The sequence below is a fragment of the Neofelis nebulosa genome, chromosome 4 (assembly GCF_028018385.1).
Source record: "Neofelis nebulosa isolate mNeoNeb1 chromosome 4, mNeoNeb1.pri, whole genome shotgun sequence".
NCBI classification, from domain to species: Eukaryota; Metazoa; Chordata; class Mammalia; order Carnivora; family Felidae; genus Neofelis; species Neofelis nebulosa.
In genome coordinates this window covers 93,112,665-93,140,068 of record NC_080785.1, presented here as the reverse complement: position 1 = coordinate 93,140,068, position 27,404 = coordinate 93,112,665, and the positions used below count along the sequence as shown (strand labels likewise).

The 27,404-nt window shown below is 45.0% G+C and overlaps 1 protein-coding gene across 2 annotated transcripts in view; it reads left to right on the top strand.

The window, feature by feature from the left end:
• Positions 1-27,404, top strand: part of LAMB4 (laminin subunit beta 4) — a 107,643-nt gene that overhangs the window by 42,197 nt on the left and 38,042 nt on the right. For both annotated transcript variants that reach the window (XM_058725388.1, XM_058725390.1), the window contains 9 exons: positions 5,752-5,937; positions 8,168-8,283; positions 9,076-9,196; positions 17,230-17,407; positions 18,795-18,938; positions 20,380-20,611; positions 21,352-21,509; positions 23,201-23,425; positions 24,521-24,741. In XM_058725388.1, coding sequence (XP_058581371.1) covers positions 5,752-5,937; positions 8,168-8,283; positions 9,076-9,196; positions 17,230-17,407; positions 18,795-18,938; positions 20,380-20,611; positions 21,352-21,509; positions 23,201-23,425; positions 24,521-24,741 — 1,581 coding nt within the window. The remainder of the gene's footprint in view (positions 1-5,751; positions 5,938-8,167; positions 8,284-9,075; positions 9,197-17,229; positions 17,408-18,794; positions 18,939-20,379; positions 20,612-21,351; positions 21,510-23,200; positions 23,426-24,520; positions 24,742-27,404) is intronic.

The window sequence follows — 27,404 nt, the reverse complement described above, 5'->3', positions numbered from 1 at the left end:
CTTAGGGAAAAAGAACATTGAAGGCACTGAAACATATAGCATCTTACTTTCTTCCATAGTCTCTTGACTTCCCGGTGTTCTTTTATTTGCCATCTAATGTCGTTTGAAGTAAAGAAATATTAAAAATATAAATTACTGGCACGAATGGTACCATGCATCTTTATATCGTGCAATTTTCACTGCAAACATAAGGGCGTTTGGCTCATGTAAAATCACTGAAATTACACGGGTTGTATTTTGTAGTTATAAATGCATATGTATTCTGGCCTTCCCAGGACAATGGAATGTGCAAAACGAACACAACTGTTTCTGTTTCACTCCTCGGTATGTGTCCTACCAACACTCCCTACCTTCAGCATACTAACCAGTAAGGGAGGGCTGCAAGAAAGACAGCCAGAAGTCGCCCTATCTTTCTTTCCTTCTGGTCATCCTTTGGTGTATGCAACTGGCTAATACAGGGAAGCAGCATGAATAACGTCTTTCTCAGAATGCCTTTGCCTTCTTTCTGCTTCCAAAGCAAGTTCTGGCTGGAACAGAAAAAGCCTGGCTTCTTGGAGCTGTCGGCACCCTGCTTACTCAGGCATCAACATAACCCACTTACCTTAGATGCACTCTTAGTTTCACTGAACACGTGCGCATAGTAGGTCCACTGGGATGCTGTGTTCACCGGCATCGTGTGCACTATTTGCAAATGGAGGCAAGGAAGCACACACATAGGGGGCATGTCTCTTCTCATATGCACGCGCCATTGTCCCAAGAGACTTCACTCACAAAACAATTTCAAACATAACATTATTATCTCAAGATGGTGATGGCAGAGCATTAAACCAAACATGGGGTCCCTTCTGAGTGTGGGACCCTCTGGAAGTACACGTTTGCACGCCCATGAAGCTGACCCAGCCCATCTGCCCGTTACATTAAGTTCATTCCATGCACGCACGGGCTTTCCAGGATTCTCCCGGGCCACAATTCCTGGGGAGATTTACAAAAGGAGAATCGTGAGACAAAGGCAGCCTCTGGCTGCCACAATTAGTCCCAAAGGTGGTAACCGATACTCACTGTCTCCCTCCTTCCTTGCCACCCATTCTAGATTCCCTTCATGCTCAACTAGCACTTCTGCGGGTTGGGATGACCTAAACCTTCATCCTTCCACGACTGAGCCCCTGGTTTCCATGGTCTTCTCAGGCTACATGTAGGGGAACACCACAGGTGTCTTAGTGGGCCACCTCAGTGCCACGCATATTCCTCATATCCTGATTAAATAGGATCAGCCCTTCCGGTTATGTCAATTTCGTCCCAGGCCTCCTGGTCTACAGGCATGAGAAGCCCTGGTGGCCATGCAGCAGCCATATCTTTAAGGTTAGTGGAATTCTTTGTTCCTGGCCAAGAATCGAGACATCTAGACCCACAGAGCCTAAAGTTGCAAGCACAAGAAGCCCAAATTCCCTTGGTCACCACCTGTGACAGTGAGCTTGGCCACTCCTACTAGATTTCCAAACCCATGTCTTCTACCCATTGGGAGCACAGCATCACATAAAGGCCATTGCCATCATTAAGGAGCAAATGACATCCTGAAGAATACTGTCCCATCTCACAGGGTGTCGTTCCCAAGCTAGTGAAGCTGATGCATTTTTTCGGGGTCCCATCCCACTGCCATCTGAGGTTAACATCTTCTGGATGGCACGGTTTGTGTAGAGCAATGGATCGCAAAGTCACATGACCACTGCGATCCTTCTTTTGCTGTGAAGTGGGTCCCTTGAGCTGAGGACGGGTGATGTGGTCTTCTGACAGAGGCCATAGAGTATCTGATTCACACCGTGGGAGACCACACGACATTGGCTTGGACCAAGGGACCCACTTCACTATCCTTTAATATAGGAAATCAGTGTGACATTTTGTGGCACATCTAGATGGTTCAAACCCCTTTGGTCTATCCTGTTACAGAGAGTGGGAGAATGAACAGTCTTGGGGCAAGACTGAATATACATTACCCGAGAGAAGACAGCCTGCTGCTTCTCCTTCTTCTCTGTGTTTCTGGAGAACACATTTTGCATTTCCATAGCTCCATATCCTGGGTGAGGGTGGTGGAAATCTGCTCTGGTAAAGATGCTCCCTCAGGCACGACAGCCACAGATGGGACTACAAGCTGGTTAAGTCTGTATTAAGCGTATGATGGGGACATGATGGGAACCACCATCGAATCCTGAGAGTGGCGCTTGGAGAATGTCTCAGATTTGTAGTACTGTTTTTCATTTACTATCTTGACTTGGTGGAGAGAAAGTGGTTGCAAATGGATGTTTCACAAGCTTTTACTTGGCATTTCCTACTAGAAGAGCTCTTACCTTTCCTTCCAGGTCAAAGAATCAATGCCCACTGCTAAGCAGATCCATTCCAATTATATAGTCAGGAATTGGAGGAAATAATCAAGGGACGGTTCAGTAAATCTGTGAACCCATTGTAAAAAGGACTTAGGCCAGGACTCCATATATTACCTGACCCTCAGATGCCCTTCTTCTAACAAGGGGACCATGATGGCATTTTGGGTACCTGATTTACACTTGCCATGGTGTTCAAGAATCTTTCTTCATGGGGATCTGGTCTCTTATTCAGTCACTGGGTTCTGGATCCAAGAAATGGCTCAGGTCTAGGAACTTGACAGAACATCACGTCTTTCCATTGGGGCAGCTGACCTCAGCCTTTTGCTAATTCATATCTGACCGCTTTTAATAATATATGTTAAGCAATACTTTTGTTGTCTTCTCGTCTGTGTTGCTCCTGGGAATACCATGTTCTATTAGTCATCTCCATTGAAGATTCCTATGGGTCAGGCCCCCTTGTCTCCTTCTCTAACCTTGCTGCCCCCTATAATAATTATGCCCATCTTGTTTTTGAGAGTTAAGTGCTACCCAGTCTTCGATAGTCTGGGATCCTGTCCTCCACATTGATACCAAAGAGCTCTGTTTCCCAGTGATAGATCCTACCAGCCTACAGAGGACACCCGACACTCAGCTTTTCAGTGATGCTGTTGCCCTTCTCACCAGTTCATTGCTTCTTGTCCCAATAAATAAGGTGTCCTCCAGGCCTTCAAAGAACATAATTGGCTGGTGGGTTTCCTGGTCCTGTATCTTAGATCCATTCTAGAATGCCTGCTACTCTGAGCCTTGTATCCCTTCCTCCACAGTCTGCTATGGCCATTCTGGAACCTCCACTCCCTCTCCTTAGGACCACAGCTTTTGCCAAGCTTCCAAGAGCTACTCCAGCCAATATATTGGACCCATCTCCCAAGGCTCCAGAGCTCTTGCCAGGCTATTAAATCCCATATTACTGGTGATCCCAAATCGACAAACTCTCTCTATCCAGTTTCATGTTCTGCCTCCTTATTCTAACAACCTCAGGACGCAGACCCATTCTCTCTCAGTTGCTACCTGTACGGGTTAGCCAAGTCCCTCTCAGAGATCTAGCACTTTCCCAGTCAGGTCATGCTGAAACTTGACTCTAATTATCAGGCACGTGGTCGGGGGGGTAGGATAAGCAGATCCTCAGGAAGGTACACGTTTTCTTCCAAGACAGCTGCATCATTTGAGGTTTCCACGTCATCCTCAAATGTGGCAGGGGGGTGGAGTGGAGGGGCTCTACTCCAGTAAGAGTGGGTGGATTACGTCTATGGTCCACGAGCGCTCAGGAGAGCCTCAGAGTTCAAGGTTCCCACGTGCATCACCCATGTCTTAAGGTCCCTCTTCTTCCCCGTGAAGGGCCTGACTTGGGCATAGGTGACTTACCTAGGCTGAGAATGCAGGCTTCTCCGAAGTTCTGCAAGTCTTAACAATGAGGTCCTGTGCCTGGTCGTCAACTCTTCCTGCCATCTGCCTAAAGGAGATGAGGCTCTTTAAATCCCCCCAGGGAGGCCCTCTGACTCTCACACTCGGCTTTAAACTGGTGATTGATTGCCCTGAGCCCATCCTCCCTTGTCACAGCATCAGTGGCATTCAACAACTCCCACCTATTTCCACAGTCCTTATAATTGCTGTTCCCCCATATCTCTCAATGCCAGAAACATGGCTGCAGTCGGTGGCTCCCCTCCTGCCTTTATCCTGTCCCAGTTCTCCACAGCTGACAGCTTTAGCAATTGCTCTGCTGCCACATCCCAGGGATCATCAGGACATGTTGCACACGGGGGTCCCCGTTGCCAGCTGAACCGAAAACGCTCCTCCTCCCAAATTGCATCTGGGAGTCTGCTTTTGGGTAAACTGGCTGGCACCAACTGTCTCAGGTCAAGTGCCCTAGAAACAGAGCCCAAGACTGGATTCAGGTGCATGTGATCCAGTAAGGAAGTGTTATTCAGGAAAGCTCTGTAAGGGAGTGAAGGAAACAAGAGGAGGGAGTAAGATGTAGTCTCAGGTGAAACCAACATTGGATTGATCCATGAAGGAGCTCAGAGGCATAAACCGCAGGCAAGGTTGTCCCCTCTGCTGGGAAGACAGGGTCAGCTTTTTATAGCTCTGATCAAGAAGCCACTGGCTGTGAGCTACCCTCGGGGACAGGGGTGGGGGGGGGAGGGGTTGGGGAGGAGGTATGGGAGGGCAATTCTCTAGAGAAGGAGGCAACCGTGAGCTCCTAGAAGCCACACACACAGCAACTGCGGGTGGTGGTGCACCAACCAGGTAAAGGGGATCCCCGAGGGGCATCTAGTGTCTACTGCATTTGTGAGAGTGTTTCTGAAATGTTTGAAAGACATTGCATGTAGACAAGTTTACACAGATATCTGCTGAAACCTAATCTGACGATATAGTTTCTTATTTACGTTTTGGTCTGCAGTGCAAGGTTCTAATCTCCTCCGTGGCCAGGACTGTGTCCTATTCATCTTTGCATTCCTAATGCAGGGGTTGGCGTTGAATGGTTGCTCAATAAACACTCACCAAATGAGGACTGGTTTGGGGTAGATCGCAGAGCAACTTGAATCCCAGGCTAAGTCATATGGGCGTGATTCCATTGGCAGTTGGGTAAGAGTGTGAAACGCTTATTGGCAGCTGTGCGTCATGTGGGTTGGATTAGGGAAGGGGTAGAGAGAACGGCCAAGGCACTGTTGTAGTGAGACAGGCAAAATGCAACAAGAGGCAGAATTCTGGTGGATGCTGTGAGCATGGGGAGACAGATGCAAAAGTCATTAAAGTATTATCTCCAGGTTCCAGATGGCCCCAGGCTGACATCCAGGAGAGACCATCCGGGATGCAACCCAACGTGTTACGCGTTTCATACTTCTGTGCCTCCAAGCAGATAGAAGAGCATTTCTCGTGTCTGCATGGAAGAAACATCCAAAAAAAATAAATAAATCCATGTGGGTTTTCTCACTGTCGTGCATAATGAGGCAAAGTCCACGAAGGAAGCATGGGAATATTTTCTATCCTTCCTCATTTTGGCCAGAATCCCACAGTCGTATCTGAGAAAACCCCAGGTCACCAGCGTGGAATGTGTCCAATTCATTAGCACGTGGGGTACTTAAGTTTAAAGTGGTTTCCAGTGACACGGCTTGGAAATCAATCACTCTATACGGTAACATATGTTCCAAAGCTGCGGATTCAGCACATCTCAGATGCCTTCTGGATCGTATCCTGGCTGGAATAATTTATCTGTGACTCAGATGGATCATGTACACATCAGGAAATATGTACTTTTTTTTTTTTTCCTGAACTCTTTTTTTTCCTGCTAGGACTCGACTCTAGCAAAGCTGAGTGCATTCTTCTCCAATTTTAGGGCTCAGTGACTTTTGGCCAGGTGCCTGCTGTTCACGGTGTTTTCCGAGAACCAGTTCCTGGAAGCCCTACTGCGTGGACTGGACCTGGATTCGCCCGGGTTCTCCCTGGGGCTGGCTTGAGATTTGCCGTCGACCACATTGCCCTTCCCATGGACTTCACCATCGCCATTCGCTATGAGATTCAGGTATCCGACTTCTTCTTCAAGGGTAAAACCTGCCTGAGGTAGTACATTTTCAAACAAAGACTTTCCATTCCGGTCTTGCTAGATACGGTCGGTCGTCAGAAAATGATTTGCAAAAAAAAAGAAAAAAGAAAAAACCACACCAAAAAAAAACACACACACACACACACACAAAAACACAAAAAACAGAACATCTGGAGGGCATTATAAATCAAAGGGTTTCCTAATGATATTAAAACAACACACTAAGCCAGAGGCATGTGTGCTCTATTCCATGGAGAGAGGCTAGAGCGGGGTTATATACTGAAGGTACAAGGTCTGAGGAAGTGGTGATGGAATGTTTGTATAAGAACAATAAAAAACTAAAATAACACAAATTCTGCCCTCCTTGGGCTTTTTTCTAAGAACTTCACAGGCTCACCTGTGTGAAGAGATTCTGACTCCTAGGGATACAGAAGAGGCGTTTATTTGCACTTGGCTTTTACCCTGAAACAAGAGCAAAACTAAAAGCAGGCTGCACCTCGTGGCTTCCCTGGCCTTCCCCCCGCCCCCGGCCCCACCACCACCCTGTCCCCCTCCCCACTGCCTTTTGAGAAATATCTAAGACAGAAAAGAAACCAAATTAGAAAAACACTTGATCTAGAGCAGTGGTTCCTCACTTTTTCTTCGCAGAATCTTTTCAATGATAATCTGACACCCCACAGACCATCTGCCCCAAAAAGTATTTTGTGAGGCTGGGGGTGGTCTCAGGGTCCCCAGAGTCCCTCCAGGGACCACACTCTGGAAGTGCTCATTGTGTGTTACACGACCAAAGCTGCTGACCCGCTTTGAAATTCTTGATATGACATAATTCTCTGTTTCTCACTGATAAACAAAAGCCAAGGGACTTGAGTGAACTCGGACCTGGTGAGTATAAGAAGTCATTAAAAATATAAGGTACAAATTTTTCCATAGAACACATCTCTGACATCTTTATTTTTTTAATTTTTTGGTTTGATTTTTATTTATTTATTTTGAGAGAGAGGGCATGGAGCTTGGGGTGGGGGGGAGGGGCAGAGAGAGGAGGAGAGAGAGAATCCTGAGCAGGCTCTGCACGGCCAGCACAGAGCCCAGGGCAGGGCTCAGTCTTACAACCCACGAGATCATGACCTGAGCTGAAATCAAGAGTCAGACGCTCAACTGACCGAGCCACCCAGACGCCCCTCTGACATCTTTAAAAAGCATTTCTAGGGTGGCTGGAAATGCCCGGGTGGCTCCGTCGGTTAAGAGTCGACTCTTGGTTTAGGCTCAGGTCATGATCTCATGGCTCCTAGATTCGAGCCCCACATGAGGCTCTGCACTGACAGTGTGGAGCCTGCTCAGGATTCTCTCTCTCCCTTTCTTTTTCTGTCCCTCCCCCTTTTGCATGTGTGTGTGCTCTCTCTCTCTCTCTCTCTCTCTCTCTCTCTCAAATTAAATAAACTTAAAAAAAAAAAAGCATTTCCAAATTGCATGGCTTTCAGAATATAGCTAATTATTATATGCTATAAATATCTATACATATTTAGATACATATAAATAGGTTTAGTAATATATTTATTTTAGTAATAAATGTAAAATAAGAAAATTTATGTAATAATATATTTATATAATATTTAAATTTTTAAATGTTTACTTATTTTTCAGAGAGAGAGACAGAATTGCCAGCAGGGGAGGGACAGAGAGAGAGGGAGACACAGAATCCGAAGCAGGCTCCAGGCTCCGAGCTGTCAGCACAGAGCCCCACGCACGGCTCGAACTCACAAACAGCGAGACCATGGTCTGAGCCAAAGTCGGACGCTTCACCGACTGAGCCATCTAGGCACCCCTAATATTTACATGATAAGATGAAAAACAGTATATATCTTTTTGTGAAGGATTTGAAATTTTCATTTTTGTTCAGTGATCCAGGGACAGGATGAATCAATGGACTTTGGGGGAGACAGACGTTAAAGACCAGCCCTGTCCAGAGCACCAGAGTCTTTCGAGCCTATGAACTAGAGCTATGGCTGGAAACAACATTCTGTCTACCCAAACCGCCATTCAGCTGCCAGCGTGTTAGACCTGATGGCCAACCGCTAAGACTTCTCTCAGCTCTAAAGTTTCCTGTTCTGAGGGGGTCATGGGTTATAGATTTGATGGCAAGGGCTGTCCGTTAGGCATGTGTTGTGTATACGTCCTCACGAAAACATGCTTTTATGTCACGCCCGTGTAGCCCGCAGCCGACTGGGCTGTCCAGATCCTGGTTAACCCCCTCGGAAAGAGCGAGCACTGTCCACGTGAGACTCCATGGCCACGACCTCAGTCCTTCCCTTTACCGGCGACTTCCAGGTATGCTTGGGACCTGTCCTCAAACACAGAAGCCTTCTTAGAATTTTAGGCCTCTATCAATAATTTGTTGCAAAGAGCTCAGCAGGAGAAGAGGTGTATTCAAGGAGACTGTGACACTTATTAAGCGCTTGCTGTGTTACACTAAGCTTCACGTTTAAGATCATATCTTGCTGACGACTCAGCGAGGAAGACTTTCTCTTCGTCAGGCGAGGAGGAAATTCAGAGTGAGAATACCTGGAGACCTGCCCCAGCCTCGGAGCTGGTGTATAACAGAACCAGGATTCCAGCCCAGATCTCCTGATTCTCGGTCTCGAACGTTCCTTTCCCATTCCCCAGATGGCCTTGAGAGGTGAGAAAGTGAAACGCTCCAAGAGTAGGAATAAAATACTCAGCTGGCAGTACCTCAACAGCTGAGAGTCTCCAGGGTAAAAAGCTGCTTATTTGGAGGCCACTAATTTTACATCGGAGATTTGTGGCAAACTAAAATGGAGACCCTGTTGAGAGCATGGGAGACAGGAGGAAGGACTTCCGTTTCCATCCTTTTCCCAAAGCACTTATGACAACACGTGGCTGATGGTTCCCAAGGCTTTGCTACTTGGCACAATCCTATGGAAGAGCCACAGAGAACCTGAGTGTGATTTTGCTTTCCACTCAACCCACCCGAGGTGGTCTAGACCTGGCCTCTGCTCTGAGGCAGAACCCACTTCAACGCTGGGAGAAGCAGCTATGGCCGCTTAGGTTATATAACTGTACTTTTGTCACTGAATTTCTGCTTTATTTCTCTTAATACAGAATCGTGCTGCTTCCCACGCCCATCTGTTTAGAACCAGATGTACAATATTCCATCGACGTCTATTTTTCCCAGCCTTTGGAAGGAGGGGCCCACGCTCATTCACACATCCTGGTTGATTCAGTAAGTATCACGAAGTGACGTGGGTGCTGCCTTCTAAACTGAGCCCCATGATAATTCTACTTGCAGACTCGATGGTAAAATGTTTCTTTAGAAGTATAAATGAAGTGGTTGCGTTATAAGAAAAAAATCACGCGGTCTCTATAAACGTCACCAGCACTGAGTGCAAACCTTACGGCACAGCACGTGTCAGCAACGGTTTGCAGTGTCTTGCATAGTCTATTAGTCTTCACGACAGTCTGTGAGGTAGCTACGGTCATTGTCCCTAGTTTACAGACGACAGAAATGAGGCACGGGGTCACAGAGCTAGTGAGCGAAGAGTCAGGAATGACAGCCAGGCTCCCTGGTGCCAGAGCCCCTGCTCTGAGCCACCACAGCGTGCTGGCACCACGGAAAGTTCCGGGAGACATTCTCCCACGTTCACGGTCACCATCTTGGAAGCTCCGCTTTATGTGCGACCGTGCTGTCATATTGTCGTCATCAGGGTGCTCATGTAAGTATGTACACAGGTGTTTTTCAGTTCACATTGTATCACGAGCGTTTTCTTATGGTGTTTCTGTAGTCTTCTTATTTTTCGGAACGATGCACAATATTTCCTCGAATGACTTCTTTCAATGTCTTTCCCCCACAGAGTTGGGCCATAGATGTTTCTTCCAATCCCTTCATTCTGTCCCCAGCTTCGGGCCCAAGGTAGACACTTGGCAGAGTTTGGGCACTGACAAAATTTAAGCTTTCTTTTACCTATCTATTCCCTACTTGCCAAGGTTTTCTGACTCTTGAAATAACCTGTCAAATGAATTTCTGGAAGGTAGTCTCCAATGTACGCTCAGGACGATTGGCAATATGTAAAATTACCAGTTCATCCCACCCACAGGAGAATTGTATAGAATTGTGTGGGATCTCTTAGAAGTAATTTTGTGGATAAAAGCCAAATTATATTTTTTTAATGTTTATTTGTTTTTGAGAGAGAGAGAGAGATACAGAGTGTGAGCGGGGGAGGGTCAGACAGAGAGGGAGACCCAGAATCCGAAGCAGGCTCCAGACTCTGGGCTGTCAGCACAGAACCCGACGCCGGGCTCGAACTCACAAACTGCGAGATCATGACCTCAGCTGAAGTCGGACACTTAACCAACTGAGCCACCCAGGCGCCCCAAAACCAAGTTAATTTGTTACAGTTGCATTTTTAAATATTCGTGAGAATCTTCTAATATCACGATTTCATTGGCAAACTACTGCCCTACAGGGTTTTATTGGCACATGAGCACGGTCATGGTCATTTGTTTATATATTATCTACAGCTGCCTTTAAGCTACAAAGGCAGAGCTGAGTACTTGTCACAGAGAACTCAAGGGCCACAAAGCCAAAAATATTTATTGTCTAGCCTTCTACGGGCAGCTTGACAACCCCTGACTTAGTTGTATGTCCATATTTCATGAGTTGTGTTTTCAATGTTCAATTCTTAACCATCAAACATTTTAAATTTATACCTGGCACTTTGCTACTTTATCATCTACTATGGAATTCAGTATGAGACAGGTGTACCTTGAATTGTATTCAGTAAGTTCAGGTATTGTAACATCAAAAAAAAAAAAAAAACTGTGTAAGATTATTTGACCAGATGTAGGATTGCAAGATTTAGCAAAAAGGAAAAGAAGGAAAGAAAGCAAGCAAGCAAGCAAGAAAGCAAGAAAGAAAGAAGAGAGAAAGAAAAGGGCAGAGAAGGGAGTAAATGATGGTGGGAGGGAGGAGACAAAAAGCACAGTGCCCAGTTAGAGTTGAATATTGTATAAATATGTCCCAAATATTGCTTTCAAATACTATATGAGACATAGTAAAAAATTATCCATTGTTTCTCTGAAATTCAATTCCACCTGGGTGATTTGTATTTAATCTGGTGACCTTCACCAAAGATGGTCTAAATCCTGCACCTGGAGGGCCACGGGAGATTGCAGTGAGGTTCTGCCCTGTTACGGTAGAAATGAAGAGGAAAGTTGAAACAAACTCTTGAATGAGGATTTGAATTCTCGTGATTTCCCTCTCCGTGTAAGTCATATTGTCTCCTGAGGAGCTTTATAGAACTGCACTCTTGGACCACCACGTGAGTCACAAAGTAAGAAAATCAAATCCAACAGATTTAATTTAGGGGGAAAAAGCTAAAAGTTGGGAACCCAGGCAGACTAAAGAAAGGGAAAGGAAGACATTAAGTAATTCCCAAATCACAAAGGGATTTTATTATTATAATAATAGCCATGAAACTCAAATTGATAAGAGCCAGGATATGCCTCAGTTTATTTTTTTTAAGTTTATTTATTATTATTATTTTTTTAATTTTTAATGTTTATTCTATTTTTGACAGAGAGAGAGGCAGAGAATGAACAGGGGAGGGGCAGAGAGAGAGGAAGACACAGAATCTGAAGCAGGCTCAAGGCTCCAGGCTCCAAGCTGTCAGCATAGAGCCTGACGCAGGGCTTGAACTCACAGACTGCGAGTTCATGACCCTAGCCGAAGTCGGACGCTTAACCGACTAAGCCACCCAGGTGCCCCAGTTTATTTACTATTGAGAGAGTGAGAGAGAAAGCACGAGTGCACATGTACTAGTGGAGGAGGGGTAGAGAGAGATGGAGACAGAGAAAGAATCCTAAGCAAGCTCTCGTCTGATGTGGGGCTCGAACCCACGAACTGTGAGATCATGACCCGAGCCAAAATCAAGAGTCAGACACTTAACCAACTGAGCCACCCAGGCACCCCAAGATACTTCTCATTTAAAACAAAAAAATTTAAGTTTATTTATTCTGAGAGAGTGTGTGAGCAGGGTAGGGGCAAAGAAATGGGAGAGAGAGAAAATCCCAAGCAGGCTCTGAGATGTCAGCACAGAGCTCAATGTGGGGCTCGAACTCACAAACCATGAGATCATGACCTGAGCTGAAATCAAGAGTCAGACACCTAACTGACTGAGCCACCCAAGTGCTCCGATATTTCTCATTTTAAATCCACATCTTGAACATTTGGAATTTTGTAAATTCCAAAGATGATGGCTTGATGCTGTATTTCATGCATCCATGCAAATTACCCACTCGTCACCTATTCACTGAGCACACATGAGCTGACAATGGGCAGATTCCTGGGGGTGTCAGATGTGGTCCCTGCCCTCAAATAATTCTCAGCCTGATACAGAAGACAGATGTGTAAATGAAGTCATTGCAATGATATTTGCTAGATACATAATATAAATGGATAATTTGAAATTAACTCAAAAACATTTGATCAGTTTTCAAACACGCCTTCTCTTACGTATAGCTATGAAATCCACGAAACCTGCATGAAAAGCAGGAGAGCAGCCTGATCTCTGCAAACTGCCAGAACCTCAGAAGAGATGCTAGATCCCTGTTTCAGGTCAGATTCCCCAGAAGCCGAAGCTGAGCCAGGGACTCAAGTGCACCTGATTTATTGAGGGCATGCTCATGGGAGAAGAGGAGCAAAGGGACAGGGGAAGGAACCGAGCAAGGATGGGATCTGCACTGAAGTGCAGCTGATCCCACAGGGAGCTCTGGAGCATAATTGTGCCACCGAGTTGGTCCCACCTGGAGGCAACAGGGTGGGCCTGTGTGCGTCCACCTCATCCACCTCACCCGGCTCATGAGTGCATGAACTTCTGGACAAGTGGCTGAGTCCAAGTTTCTGGGAAAAAGGACAGCTGTGAGCCTTCAGCAGCCAATGCCACAGCAGCTGGTGAACGGGAAGATCCGGGCAGGGCACCCACAGTGACCCTTATAGTCCCTGACCCAGGATGTCCAGTAGGAGAAAGTCCATGCGCATTCTATGATTACAGACTAATGCAGTTACTTCCATACCACTGATTTCGCTGCTCTGGGAAGATGTTTGACTGCCTAAGACCTAGCCCGTTCAACGTCCCTTCTTCTCTGCAGCCAGATTAACACTTGCATCTAATGCTTTACCAAGAAGCCCGGACGAAAGCTTTGTTCAATCCCGGATGTTCCTCCTGCACAAATAGCTTTTGTTTGGGGAGCATCGTGAGACAGTTACAGATTTCCTTCACTCACCCTGATTACATGATATATGCTTCCGTAAAAATGTGTTTAGAGACAAAAGCTGTATTAGACATTCTAGACTATAACACTGTCATTCTTTTAAACCATGGGATGGACTGCACTTGGTCAACAAAGTCTTTACAAGCTTCTAGGAGAAGAAGGGAGTCAAGACATTTCAAAATCCTATAATTTGACAGGGACTCTTATCATCTGGTCCATCTGCTTTGGTGCCAGGAATGGCCTCCTCTAAGCTGCCTCCAACCAAGAACTGTAGGTAGTTAGTCCCCGGTTGGATGCCCTCGTCCCCAATCCTAGCCTCTGGCTTCTTTCTGCGGGACTCTTCACTTGGTTTGTGTTTGGAGAATGTAGTCATTTTAGTATCCACTTGAAGGTACCACGCTAGACATGTCTAAGTACTTCTCTACTGAGCAAACATTTATGAAGTGTTTACTGTAAATCAGACACTATGGTAGGCACAGGTGTGACTAAGACCAGCACCTGCCCGGACATGCTGGGCTCACTCTCTAAAGGAGAGATGCAGACGATCACACGGGAAATGGCAACGTGGCAGAGGAGCCACTACGAGCTGGGACAGGTCACTGAATGGAAAAGCTCATTGTGACTCCAGCAGTGATTCTCAACATCCCCTGACCCAACCTCCTCTTTTTTTGTTTTTAGTTTATTTGTTTATTTTGAGAGAGCGTGCACGCACAAACTGGGAAAGGACAGAGAGAGGGGGAGAGAGAGAGAATCCCAAGCAGGCCCTGCACTGTCAGCACAGAGCCCGATGTGGGGCTCGATCTCACGAACCGTGAGGTCATGACCTGAGCTGAAATCAAGAGTCAGATGCATAACCGACTGAGCCACCCAGTCGCCCCTTCCCAACCCATTTGTACTTTATGACAAATATTTTGTAACCCTCCACCAATTTAAAATGCAATTCATAGGTGTTATAGCCTACACTTTCCAAATAACATCAATGTGATGTGCAAATACAAAGAGACCTAAAAGGAGAGTAATTTATAGAGAAACACTATGTATTTCAATATGTATGTGCACAGGCATGAATATGCAGAAGACATAATGAGGCAGGGACATGCTCATATGTGCAGAATCACCCTACACGAGACAGCCATGAAAGCAGGTGTGTTACAAACATGTGTAACATGTTTGTTTAAAACATAGAGCAGGGCTTTCAACTCAGAATTGTAAACAAGGATTTCTCCTTCATGGATTTTTGGTGAGACATTCGAACGCTATAGGAGCCATGCGATGAATTTCTTATTTGTCAATATGTCTGGGGTTTCTGATCCCCACTCACTAAAAGCCAGTTAACACACCTCATTCCAATGGCCATGACAACCAAAACCACCCCCTGGAATTTCCAAAATGCCCCCTTAGGGGGCAGCACCTCCCAAACAGAACCACTGAGCCAAGAGGTTGGGGGATAACAGAATGAAAAGAGATCGAATTTAGATTTTATCCTGAGGCAATAGGAAGCCACTGAAGGTTTTAAGGAGGGGTTATCTGAAGAAACTGGCTTTTAAGGAATCACTGTGACTGCAAGGTAGGAAATTGATGGGGGAAAGGAGTAAGAGTGGAAGATGGGACGTCTGTTGGTCTGCCACCATGGCGATCCAGATGGCCTCAATTAGAGCAGCGATGGGGGAATGAAGACACATTTAAGAGGTTAGATGGATCGAGCCTGTGATTGACTCGATGTTGGGGGAACATGGGATGGGTGGGGAGTGTTGATGACCAAGAGGCAAGTATCAAAGATGATCTTTTTGAGGTGCCTAAGTGACTCAGTCATTTGAACATCTGACTCCTGATTTTGGCTCACGTCATGATCTCACTGTTCGTGAGTTTGAGCCCCACATCAGGCTCTGTCTTAATAGCAAGGAGTCTGCTTGGGATTCTCTCTCTCTCTCTCTCTCTCTCTCTCTCTCTCTCTCTCTGCCCATCCCCCACTCATGCTCTCTCTCTTACTCTCAAAATAAGTAAACTTAAAAAAAAGATGACCTCCAGTTTTCTACACCGAGTACATTGGCAGATGGTGACATTATTTCCTACCAATAGGAAAGGAAAGTGGGTTTCAGGTGTGTTGGTTTGCAGTGCCTGTGGGACAACCAATAAGCCTGTCTGTGCAGATCTAGAGCCCATAATTGAGATGTGGGCAAGAGACCTAGATCCAGATGTCAACAATGTATTGATGGTAACCAAAGCAACATCATTGTCAAGGTCACCTAGGAAGAGGATGTGGAGTAAGAAGGGGGCTGATGAGAGAACCTTGAGGATCCCAACATTTAGGGGTGGGTGGGCAGAGAGGTGTTGCATAGGGGAGAGGTAGGAGGAGAAGAGGCAGTGAGGGTGGCCAGGAGACCGTGTTTCGAGAAATTTGACTATCAAGGAATTAGTCAAAGGGCAGAGGTAGGGGGCGGGGGCAGTGGCAGGAGAAATATATGTGATCAAGGAGGTGATTTTACAAATGGGAGAGATTTAAGCACATTGACATGCCGGTTGAAAGGAAACGCTTAACGAAAGCATAACCTACAGAGAAGTTTCGCAAAGGCTGAGGGCAGAGTGGTGGACACCTCTTCCTAAGGGCTGAGCCAGGAATGGGGCGGGGGAAGTACCTGTGAGCTGAGAGTTTGGGACGCAGGAAGTCGGAGGCTCCATTTTCTCTGTGAAGTAAGAGGAGAAAGAGACAGTGCAGGGAGGGTGAGGATAGAGTTTTGAGGAGTGGAGACGCTGTGAAATAGGCATCCAGGGTTGAGGTTCCACTTGCTGGGGTGTCAAAGGACAGAGAAGGACTGGGGGCGAGGGTCTGGGGGGTGCTGAAAGAGGGTCAAAGTAAAGGATCATGGGAAAGAGGTTCAGAATGGACAAAGGAAGAAGGCCAGGGGAGATACCCAGTTCACTCTTTTAACCTGACCTGGTGAATTAAACCTTAATGTCAGTGCTGCTTTTTCTACCAGTTGTTCAGAATGACCAACTTGTGATCAGTTCCACTGTACCAACGTGTTCTCCGCTGCATCATCCAAGCCATTCAAAAACATTTTAGGGGCACCTGGGTGGCCCAGTCAGTTAAGCGTCCGACTTCAGCTCAGGTCATGATCTCGTGGTTTGTGCGTTCGTGTCCCGCATCGGGCTTACTGCTGTTGGCGCGGAGCCCACTTGGGATTCTGTCCCTCTCCCTCTGTCTTTCTGCCCCTTCCCCACTTGTACATGCTCGCTCTCTCAAAATAAAAAAAAAAAAAAGCTTTAAAAAATGTAAATGGTAGTAGGTTATAACTTAGATAAAATCTTCTCAAGAAATATAACTGTATGGCTTTTCTTCACATCAAACTACAGACAAGTCATCTTTGAGAAGACGCTTAGAACAATGCACTTGTCCCTCTAACCGCTGTATGGTCTAAGCCAGAAATTCCCAAAATGCATCTGTGAAATATTGGGTTTATGGGATGTTAGTGTTATTTGAATATAGGAGCAAGTGGTTACGTAAGTATGGAAACACAGAGTTTAAAAGTAGCTTTCTTGTAGGACTTCTCAGAGCATTAGTGTGTTAATCTACACTGTGACTCTCCAAGAGGCAGCCAGTTTGATGTAGAACTGTTCATATGTAATTGAAAAGAACAAAACTTTAAAAGGAGAGTTTTGTGGAATTAGAGTTCCCCAGTGACACAATGGGATGCACTGAGCCATAATTTCTGAATTTATCACACATCGCCTAGTTAAGAGTCTTTGAAACCTAAGACAAATTTATTAGCAAGCTAATAATATATTAAGGAGGGTTAAAAAAAAAAAAGTCCCATTTTCTTTGTCCTAAGTCAATAGATGTGCCTATTTGAAGATTTCTTAAATAAAATGAAAATCTTAAAATCTTGTTTTAAAGTATTTTCTCATAGGTCTCATTGTTTTTATAAGTAGAATCTTGAACGGGAGACCATTATGAATGTATGTTTTCCTTTCGTATTATTTCCAAAGCTTAGTCTGATTCCCCAGATCAATTCACTGGAGAATTTCTGCAGCAAGCAGGATTTGGATGAATATCACCTGCACAACTGTGTTGAAATTGCCTTGAAAACAGGACCTCAGATGCTCCCGGGTGCGTGTGAAAGGCTTATAGTGAGCATGTCTGCCAGGCTAAACAATGGGGCAGTAGGTGAGTAGTGGCTTAATGGGCTCTCCCGATGTGCTGCTTTTTGGGACGTGAATGAATGGATTTAATTCATTTTAGCATCTAGTCCAAATGATCAGTGTCAATACCAATTGCCCAATGATTAGGTACGCAGAGCAGTCTCTTGATGTGTCAGAATCACAACGCACAGTACAGTAAATGTACAAAAAAAGGAGCCTGGCAGCGGCCCTGGGCAGTTCAGTCGGTCAAGCGTCTGACTCTTCATTTCGGCTCAGGTCACGGTCTCTCGGTTTGTGAGATCAAACCCCACGTCGGGCTCCGCGCTGACAGCGCAGAGCCTGCTTAGGATCCTCTCTCTCTCCCCCTCTCTCTGCCCCTCCCCCACTCGCATTCTCTACCCCCGCCAAATAAATAAAGACAAACATTTTTAAAAATTTTTAAAAATTAAAATTAAAAAGGAAACTTGCAGTAGTGTTGGGATGCTAGATTCCTGGAAGAATGCTCCAAAAGTACTTATTCAGAATCCTGGAATTTCAGGGTTGGAAGGAACTCTAAACAACTTCTTTCATCCTGCATCCTTTATTAAACCTTCATTTAATAAACAAGGCTATTGGGGTCCCAAAACACTAGGTAACTTGTCCGTTTCACTAAGCTCTAGAGCAGTATTTCTCACCCTTTGCACTTTTGAAATTTGGGGCTGGATAATGCTTTGTTGTGGAGGGGAGGTCAGCATGGAAGGCTGTTCTGTGCATTATGGGATGTTTAGCAGCCTACCTACGTGCTACTCACCTGATACCAGGAGAACCTTCCCCCAGGTGCAATGTTCAAAAAAGTCTCCAAACTTTGTCATATGTTCCCTGAGGGAGCGAAATCTCCCCCCAGTTGAGAAACACTCGTATAGAGTGAGAGTTGCAATGAAAGCCTGGGGTTCCTGAATTCTGAGCAAAGGTTTTTCCCATTACCCGGCAGGACTCTGCCTTCAGGATGCCTACCATCTCGTGAAACATATAGAATAAGGGAAATCAAACAAATAGTCCAGCACCAACATGGATCATCAGGAATTGAAGTAATTGGAAATAATAATAATTATATTGGGACTATTATGAAAACAACTTATTTTAAGCCTTTCATTAACTTACTGAGTAACATTTATTGTTAAGATCTGTTTATTACGTAATGTTTACTGAGGACTTCCTACATGCCACACAGTTCTAAAGACTTCACAGGCATTATTGTCTTTAGTCGTTATAATCCCCTGGGGTAGATCCTGTATTCTCCCCATTTAACAGATGAGGGAGTTAAGGATTAGAGAAGTATCTAATGAAAGAGAGGTGAACTAAAGCTCCCACAAGGACCAGGTGCACCCCTGTCACTTCCCGCACCTCTAATTGTCCCCTTTGTCTCCCCACAGCCTGCAATTGTCACCCCCAGGGCTCGGTGGGGCCCAACTGCAGCCGGCTTGGGGGCCAGTGCCAGTGTAAGCCCCACGTGGCCGGGCGCTGCTGTGACAGGTGCTCCACAGGAAGCTACGGTTTAGGACATCATGGCTGTCACCGTACGTAGCAAAAACACCGTGGGGGGAAAGACATGCATGGGCACAACCTTGGAGTTTTGAAGGCAGGAAAACCAGAGGGGGAAATGAAAAGAGGGCATAGGGATTGGGAATTTGGCCACACGACTTAGGCTGTCTGTCCGTGTAGATCAAGAGTACAGAAAACTTTTCCATCGTATTTCATTCCTCCATTTGGTGGGTGCCAATGTGTACAGAGCTCCGTTAGGAATCGTGAGTGATGATGAAAACATGGCCTGTGATTCTCCCAGTCCAGGGAGGATGTGGGAGCACCAGGAAATGAGTTGGCTGTGCCCAACCAGCTTTAGGATCTGGCACAGACGCCCCGTGGCTGGCCAGGCTAAGACAACGATGACATTGGGAAGTCAAGAAAGGGGACAAGACTGTCACCTAGATATTACCTTCTGTGGTGCTGGGGTCACAAACAGCCATGGAACTCATTCTATAATCTCCCCAACAATCAGGGTTTAGACGGGTCTTTGTCCATACATGGTGACACATTCTCATGGGCGTCATGTTCAGGGTATATAGTTCTCTGTTCATGCTGTAAACCAATAGTGAAAATACTGTCCCCCACAGAAACCTATCATAGGAACCATGTTCCTAAGGTAAAGGAGCATATATTTTCAGTCATGGTTCAGAAAGATAGTGCACCTGCAACTGGCTGTTCAGCACACAGTGCTTAGGTCCGTTATTACTACCCCCTTCCCCGCTCCCTTTCTTAAAAAAAAAAAGTGCTTGAGATACACAAAGGGGTATACACAAAGGAGCAAACGTGTCTTCCATATCCCGTTTTTGTATAGGGAAGATTGGCTCAAAGGATCCACTTTGTCAGAAAGGGATTGAGCCTTTCTGATTGAGCCCAGGAAAAAGAAAAAAATCCAACCATCTTGAGAAAGGTGTCATTTTTTATAATCTTGAAGTTTTGACTCACGTGATAAATGGAAGCTTAGGTCATTAAAAACACACTACTTGTTGGGCGCCTGGGTGGCTCCGTCAGTTAAGCATCCAACTCTTGATTTCAGCTCCAGTCATGATCTCACGGTTCATGAGTTGGAGCCCCACCTTGGGCTCTGCGCTGACAGCACAGAGCCTGCTTGGGATCCTCTGTCTCCTTCTCTCTCTCTTTCAAAAGTAAATAAACAAACGTTAAAAAAAAAAAAAAAAAGCATGTTCCTTGTTCAGGTCCTCTGTATAAATATATGTGCTGATGAGACCCAATGGCTCACAGCATCCTGTTCATTGGGTGAATCAGTGAATTATTTAATAAACATTGACCTGGTACTAGGTATATGCCAGGTTCTCAGACTCTTTATTTACCTGATTGGGATGCTACAGTAATTTCAGGACTACAAAATCAGGACCATAACTCAATTCGCCAGCACACCACGTGCCCCCACCCAACATGTTCTCTTTCTTTATCTAGCATGTCACTGCCACCCTCAAGGCTCAAAGAGCGCTGTATGTGACCAGATAACGGGACAGTGCGCCTGCCAGGGGGAGGTGGCTGGCCTCCAATGTGATCGGTGCCTGGCAGGCTACTTTGGATTTCCCAACTGCCGCCCTTGCCTTTGTAATGGTTTCGCTGAACTTTGTGATCCAGAGACAGGGTCATGCTTCAATTGCGGGGGTTTTACAACAGGAAGAAACTGTGAAAGGTATGGAATTCAGATGCACTTTGATTTTTAGTTTTGTTTCTTTTGTTCTGGTCTCACAACACTGTCTGAAGGACCGCTGAGTAGATTCTCAATAGTATTTAAGCGTAGAATGATCTCTGGGTGGGGGATGGCCGAAACAGAGTATCAGTCCTGGTGTCCTTCAGAATCTTGTTATGAGATAGACGTTGTCTGATTAAATAAAAGCTAGGCATTTATTTGCCTGACACCTTGCTTTTTATGTCCCTGAAATATGACATGTAAATTAACTGCTACTATATTGAGTTTAATGGCAATACCTTGGGACTTTTATATCGAGTTTAATGACTATATCTTGGGACTTTCAATATAAATTTAAAAAATCACTTTGGGGCACCTGGGTGGCTCAGTTGGTTGAGCGTCCGACTTCAGCTCAGGTCATGATCTCGCAGTTCGTAAGTTCGAGCCCCACATCGGGCTCTGTGCTGACAGCTCAGAGCCTGGAGCCTGCTTCAGATTCTGTATCTCCCCCTCTCTCTCCGCCCCACCCCTCCTTGTGCTCTGTCTCTCTCTGTCTTTCAAAAATGAATAAACATAAAAAAAATTTTAATAAATAAAAATTAAAAACTCACTTCACAGAGCAAGCAAGCATCTTCTAAAATGTTGACTTTTGAGAGTTGCACTGTCCTCAAGCATGGCAAATCCACATCGGCTAATGTGAGTTTTTCCTGTGAACACTTGGTAAAAACAAATTGTCTCGACAGGTGCATTGATGGTTACTATGGGGATCCTCCTTCAGGACGCTCCTGCCGTCCTTGCCCGTGTCCGGATGTTCCCTCGAGTAATCAGTATTTTGCTCATTCCTGTTATCAGGATCCTTGGAGCTCAGATGTGATCTGCAATTGTCTTCAAGGTTATGCAGGTACACAGTATAGTTCATGATGGTGTTTTTCTTCCATCCCATACTGCTATCTCAAAACATGATTCCATGCTTGTAATTTATCTGCCTCGAATAGTTGGGGGGTACCGAATATGAGTTAATAGCAAGAAGACACAATTTGGGGAGTGCCTAGGTAGCTTAGTCGGTTGAACATCTGACCCTTGATTTCAGCTCAGGTCACGATCTCATGGTCCTGGGATTGAGCCTGGCATCCAGCTCCCTGCTGAGTATGGGCTTCAGCTTGGGATATTCTCTCTCTCTCTCTCTCTCTCTCTCTCTCTCTCTCTCTCTCTCTCTCTCTCTGCCTCTCTCCTTCTCCCTCCTTCTGCCCCTCTCTCTTGCTCTCTCTCTCTCTAAAAAAAGAAGGCACAATTTAGTACACTGATGCTTTACTGAACAAAGAATTTGAATGTTTCAAAAACCAACGACAATTAAAAGCTCATTCCTCTGAGCTATAACTTTTTAAATAATGTTCTGGAAAACTGACCAAATGAGTTCAAATCAAATTGATTTCTTTCAAATAAAATCATCACATGTTAAGTAAGATACATATGTGATTAAGTAACATGTATGTCTTATACAACATCTAACATAAGCAATTAAAAATTAAGAAATTTTAATCAAATGCTTTCTTTATATAATTCCAACCAATCCATTTGGCTGATATTTCAAAGATATAACTTCTTTTTTTCAGACGTCTCGAAGCACTGATTTGGGCATCGCACAGACACTGTAGAAGTCAATTCAATATTTTTGTCTGTCTCTCTACCAAACATTTTATTTTGAAGAGTTTAAGCATGAGTGTGTGCGTGTGTGTGTGTGTGTGTGTGTGTGTGTGTGTGATGCAAACAAGGAAAAAAACATAAAAGCCACTTGACTTAATCATATTTTGAAACTATGGTGCCGAAGTTTTCTTCAATGATAATTACCGTGATGATAATAAATTATATGGCTAATTTTGTCTTATTTGCTGCCTATGTCTCTACATGATTCTGATCTCGTCCATGTACATTTTGGCTTGGTTGGTCAGTTTTTAAGAACTCAGGCCATGACTGGGCAACAAGAGAATTCCTAACTAGGATGACCCAAAATGAGGGGAGCAGACCCAGAGTTGAGGCACCTAACTGACTACCATTGCCCGGTGGTTGGAAAGGTAACAGGGATGGTTTCCCCAGACAGCGCTTGATAAAGACACCCTCCAGGGTTCGTACATCAACAAAACCAGTGTCACCATCTTCACTGCTAGACACACATCTCAGGGCGCTGCACGTTCACCTCCAGGACCAGAACAGGGGCTCAGATTAGCTTTGGGTCCCAAGGCGCACTCGGGTCACCCCCATTATATAAGGATCCAGGGATCCCTGTGCCCACCACTCTGTGGTTTTTGAAGAAAGACTAGAATGCACTCTTGCATTCTTCACTAGGGACTTCTTAGTTCTGAACAACCATTTTACTCTCTGAATGGATAAGAAATTAAAATGAATGTTTTGCTTTAATTCAGAACACGTTTTCTTCTTCATCTCCAGTGTGTGACCTCCCGTTATCCCTAAAAGCGCCTAATTATTCATTATTCTCTATAACAGTCTCCATCCCTGCTCCCCCAACACACACACACACACACACACACACACACACCTCTCTTCTTACTCCCTTTGCCTCTCTCCTTCTTTCAGGTAAGCAGTGTGGCGAATGCTCTGCGGGTTTCTATGGAAATCCCAGAATTTCAGGAGCACCTTGCCGGCCATGTGCGTGCAATAACAACATCGATGTGACTGATCCAGAGTCCTGCAGCCGGGTAACAGGGGAGTGCCTTCGATGTCTGCACGACACTCAGGGACCCAACTGCCAGTTCTGCAAACCAGGTCACTTTGGATCGGCCATCAATCAGACCTGCAGAAGTAAGTCTGCTGGGCTTCCGGCAAGGTGGGGGAGGGTGGGGCTATGGCAGTGAAGTGTGGCCCACTGTGCACTGTGCCAGAATCACCTGGGGACTGGGCTGGGATATTAACAGGCAGATTCCTAGACTACCTCAGACCCACTGAATTGAATCTCCAGGAATCTGCCCTGGAACTAGTTCATCCAGTGTCTTTAATGTATAAATTCAAGAATCACTGATGAAGAAGAGGGCAAGGATTTGATTCTGTGATTTAAAAAAGAAGGCGGGAGGGGCGCCTGGGTGGCTCAGTCGGTTAAGCGTCCGACTTCGGCTCAGGTCATGGTCTCACGGTCCGTGAGTTCGAGCCCCGCGTCGGGCTCTGTGCTGACAGCTCAGAGCCTGGAGCCTGTTTCAGATTCTATGTCTCCCTCTCTCTCTCTGACCCTCCCCCATTCATGCTCTGTCTCTCTCTATCTCGAAAATAAATAAACGTTAAAAAAAATTTTTTTTAAATAAAAAAAAAGGGGGGGATGCCTAGGTGGCTCAGTCAGTTCGGCCCAGGTCATGATCCCACGCTTTGTGGGTTCGAGCCCCACATCGGGCTCTGTGCTGACAGCTCAGAGCCTGGAGTCTGCTTCAGATTCTGTGTCTCCCTCTATCTCTGTCCCTGCTTATTCTCTCTCTGTGTCCCTGTTTATTCTCTCTCTGTCTCTGTCTCTCTCTCTCTCTCTGAAAAATAAACATTAAAATTTTTTTAAAAACTACTTGTTTTTAGGAGATATTTAACTGTGTCAGTGGACCCAAGTCAGTTTAATAGACTGTTTATTTTCAGATCATGAATAGCATGAGGAAAAAGCAAGGTTTTCAGTCATCCTAATTGTGAGCTCTTAGAACACAATTGGCCAAACCACATGAAATTGCTATTTGGGGAGACCAAAGAGAGTTGAATGGATTCAGCTTACTTAGATTCTTTGATAAATCTGAAATATTGCCAGGTGTTTCTGCCTTGAGCCCTTTGGAGGAATGATACGTCCAGGTCTGAAAAGCTGTCTGTACGGTTTGTTGAAAGCCAGTGTTACTGCCGAATTTACCTCCAGCAATGGCTCTGTTGTCCCAGGGTGTTCCTGCCATCCTTCCGGTGTGACTCCTGCTGCGTGTCCCCCTGGTCAGGGAGCTTGCCTCTGTGACCCCAACACTGGCACATGTCCTTGTCTCCCCAACATCACAGGCCAGACCTGTGACCGTTGTGCTGACGGATACTGGAATCTTGTCCCTGGCAGAGGATGTCAGCCATGCAACTGCGACCCCCGGACCTCTCACAGTGGCCACTGTGACCAGGCAAGACATTTGGAACTTACCAGGGTGCTGGAGTGGGAAGTGATGGGGAGACGTGGTTTCCAAATTTGTAAACGATGCTTTCTTTATGGACTGTTGCTAGTTAGTGTTTTTAAACAGGATTGGCCTTCTATGGGGAGAGATGCATTTATCAAGGAATGGAAAGGACTAAAAAAGAGAATGAGGGTCTCAAGGTTAAGTTTTGCCCGCTTCAGTTTTCTCCACACCTCTCTGTGACTGGGGAAGTTGGATTCACACGCAGCGAAATACAGACGACCTTTTCTTTTTCCCTGTATCATATGTATAATCCTAGGGAAGCTCCAAGAAATTGATCATTGGTCAGAATTATTTATCAGAATGAAAATCAACAGGTGCTTCCAGAGCCCACAGTTCCATTTTCAAAACCTGAGCTGTCGGGACGCCTGGACATCTGACTTGAACATCTGACTCTTGGTTTCAGCTCAGGTCGTGATCCCAGGGTCATGGGATCAAGCCCCGCATCAGGCTCTGTGCTGAGCCCGGAGCTTGCTTGTGATTCTCTCTCTGTCTCCCTCTGCCCCTCTACCCCACTCATGCTCTTTCTCTCTCTCTCAATTAAAAAAAATAATAATTAAAAAAACAATTGAGCTGTCGTTCCCTACCCTTCACCAGTTGGTTTACATATGGGTAAAATAAGATGTCCTCTTTACTTACCAGACCAGCATTAATTGTTCCTGAAGAATGCAGGGTAATACACTAGGAGCAAATCCACATTGCTTAACATGTGATTAATGCTACTTAACTGCACATGTGATCTTTAGTCAATAAAACAATGAGCATACAATTTTTTTAAGTTTATTTAGTGAGACAGAGAGAGAGAGAGAGAGAGAGAGAGATATCAAGTGGTGGAGGGGCAGAGAGAGAATCCCAAGCAGGTTCCACACTGTCAGCATGGAATCCAACGTGGGGCTCAAATTCATGAACCATGAGATCATGACCTGAGCTGAAATCAAAAGGTGGACGCTCAATCGACTGAGCCACCCAGGTACCCTGAGCATGTTTAAAATTAGTATGACATTATCTATTTATGGAAAAACACTATTCATGCCATGATTAGGGCTTGGGGCTTAATATATTCTTTGAGATACTTTTCACATTAATAGAGATTGGAGGGAAGGATGAAACAGTGACAAGAAATTTAGAGTGAACCCACAATATAGGGACCAGGGTATAATTGGAATCAGAATGCCAATTTTAGAAGCTGGAGTTTTCCCAACTAATAATAATCATAATGATAACCATGGCTCATCTCCAATTTCGCCTCTGCTGTTCAACTTATTCAAAGGTCAAGTCTAATGCAAGTAAACCTTTGAAGGGTAGTTCTCATACACAGACTGTGTTTTCCTTTCTCTTTTTTTCTTTATCTTTCTCTCCCACCCTCCTGCTCCAACCCACACCCACACATTCACCATGCCCTTTTTTTCCTTAATAAATTGTTTGTTTTAAAATAGATTTACAGAAAGGCCGTGAAGATAGTACAGAGAAGATGTACCCCACACGAGGTTTCCTCTATTTTTAACATCTTACATTAGTATGGTAGATTTACCACAATCAGTGAACTAATATTGATACATTATCATTAACTAATGTCCGTAATTTATGCAGGTTTCCTGAGTTTTATCCCTAACATTCCTTTTCTGTTCCAAGATCCCATCCAGAACATCACATGACACTTAATCGTTCATGTAGCCTCAGCTCCTCTTTGTCATGATGATTCTCAGGCTCTCCTTATTTTTCTTGAATATAATTTATTGTCAAATTGGTTTCCAAACAACACCCAGTGCTCATCCCAACAGGTGCCCTCCTCAATGCCCATCACCCACTTTCCCCTCTCCCCCACCCTCCATCGATGAAGCTCTCCTTAGTTTTGATGAGCTTAACAATTTTGAGGAGAATTTTGTAAAATGTTCCTCTATTCAAATTTACCTGGTGTTTTTCTCGTGATTAGACTTGGATTATGGGTTTGAGGATGAGGCCCACGGAGAGAAAATGTGATGCTCATCACATCCTATCAGGACTCGACACTGTGTGCATGTCTTATCACTGTAGACGCAAATCTCGATCACCTGGCTGAAGTAATGTTTGTCATGTTTCTCTGCTGTAAAGTTACTCTTTTTCCTCCTTTCCATACTATGCTCTTTGGAAGAAAGTCACCATGCACTGTCTATGCTTGAGGAGTGGGGAGTTTCATACTCCTGCCTTGAGGGCAGAGTGTCTCCGTAAATTACTTGGAATTCTTCTGCACAAGAGATTTATCCATCATCCCCCCTTTCTTCATTTGTTATTTTTTAACATCCATATGGAGTCATGGGTATTTATATTATACTTCAAGTTATAATCCAATACTGCTTTATTTTGCTGTTCAGGTTATTCCAGCTTTGGTCATTGGGAGCTATTTCATTTAGTTTCTGCATCCCTTTTACCCTATCATTGTTGGGTTTGGGTTTTTTTAAAGCCCTTTCTGCCTGACAAGATACTCAAAACTCATCTGATGTGTTTCCTGCCCCCATCCTAGAATCAGCCATTTCTTTTTTTTTTTTTTAACGTCTTATTTGTTTTTGAGACAGAGAGACAGAGCATGAATGGGGGAGGGTCAGAGAGAGAGGGAGACACAGAATCTGAAATAG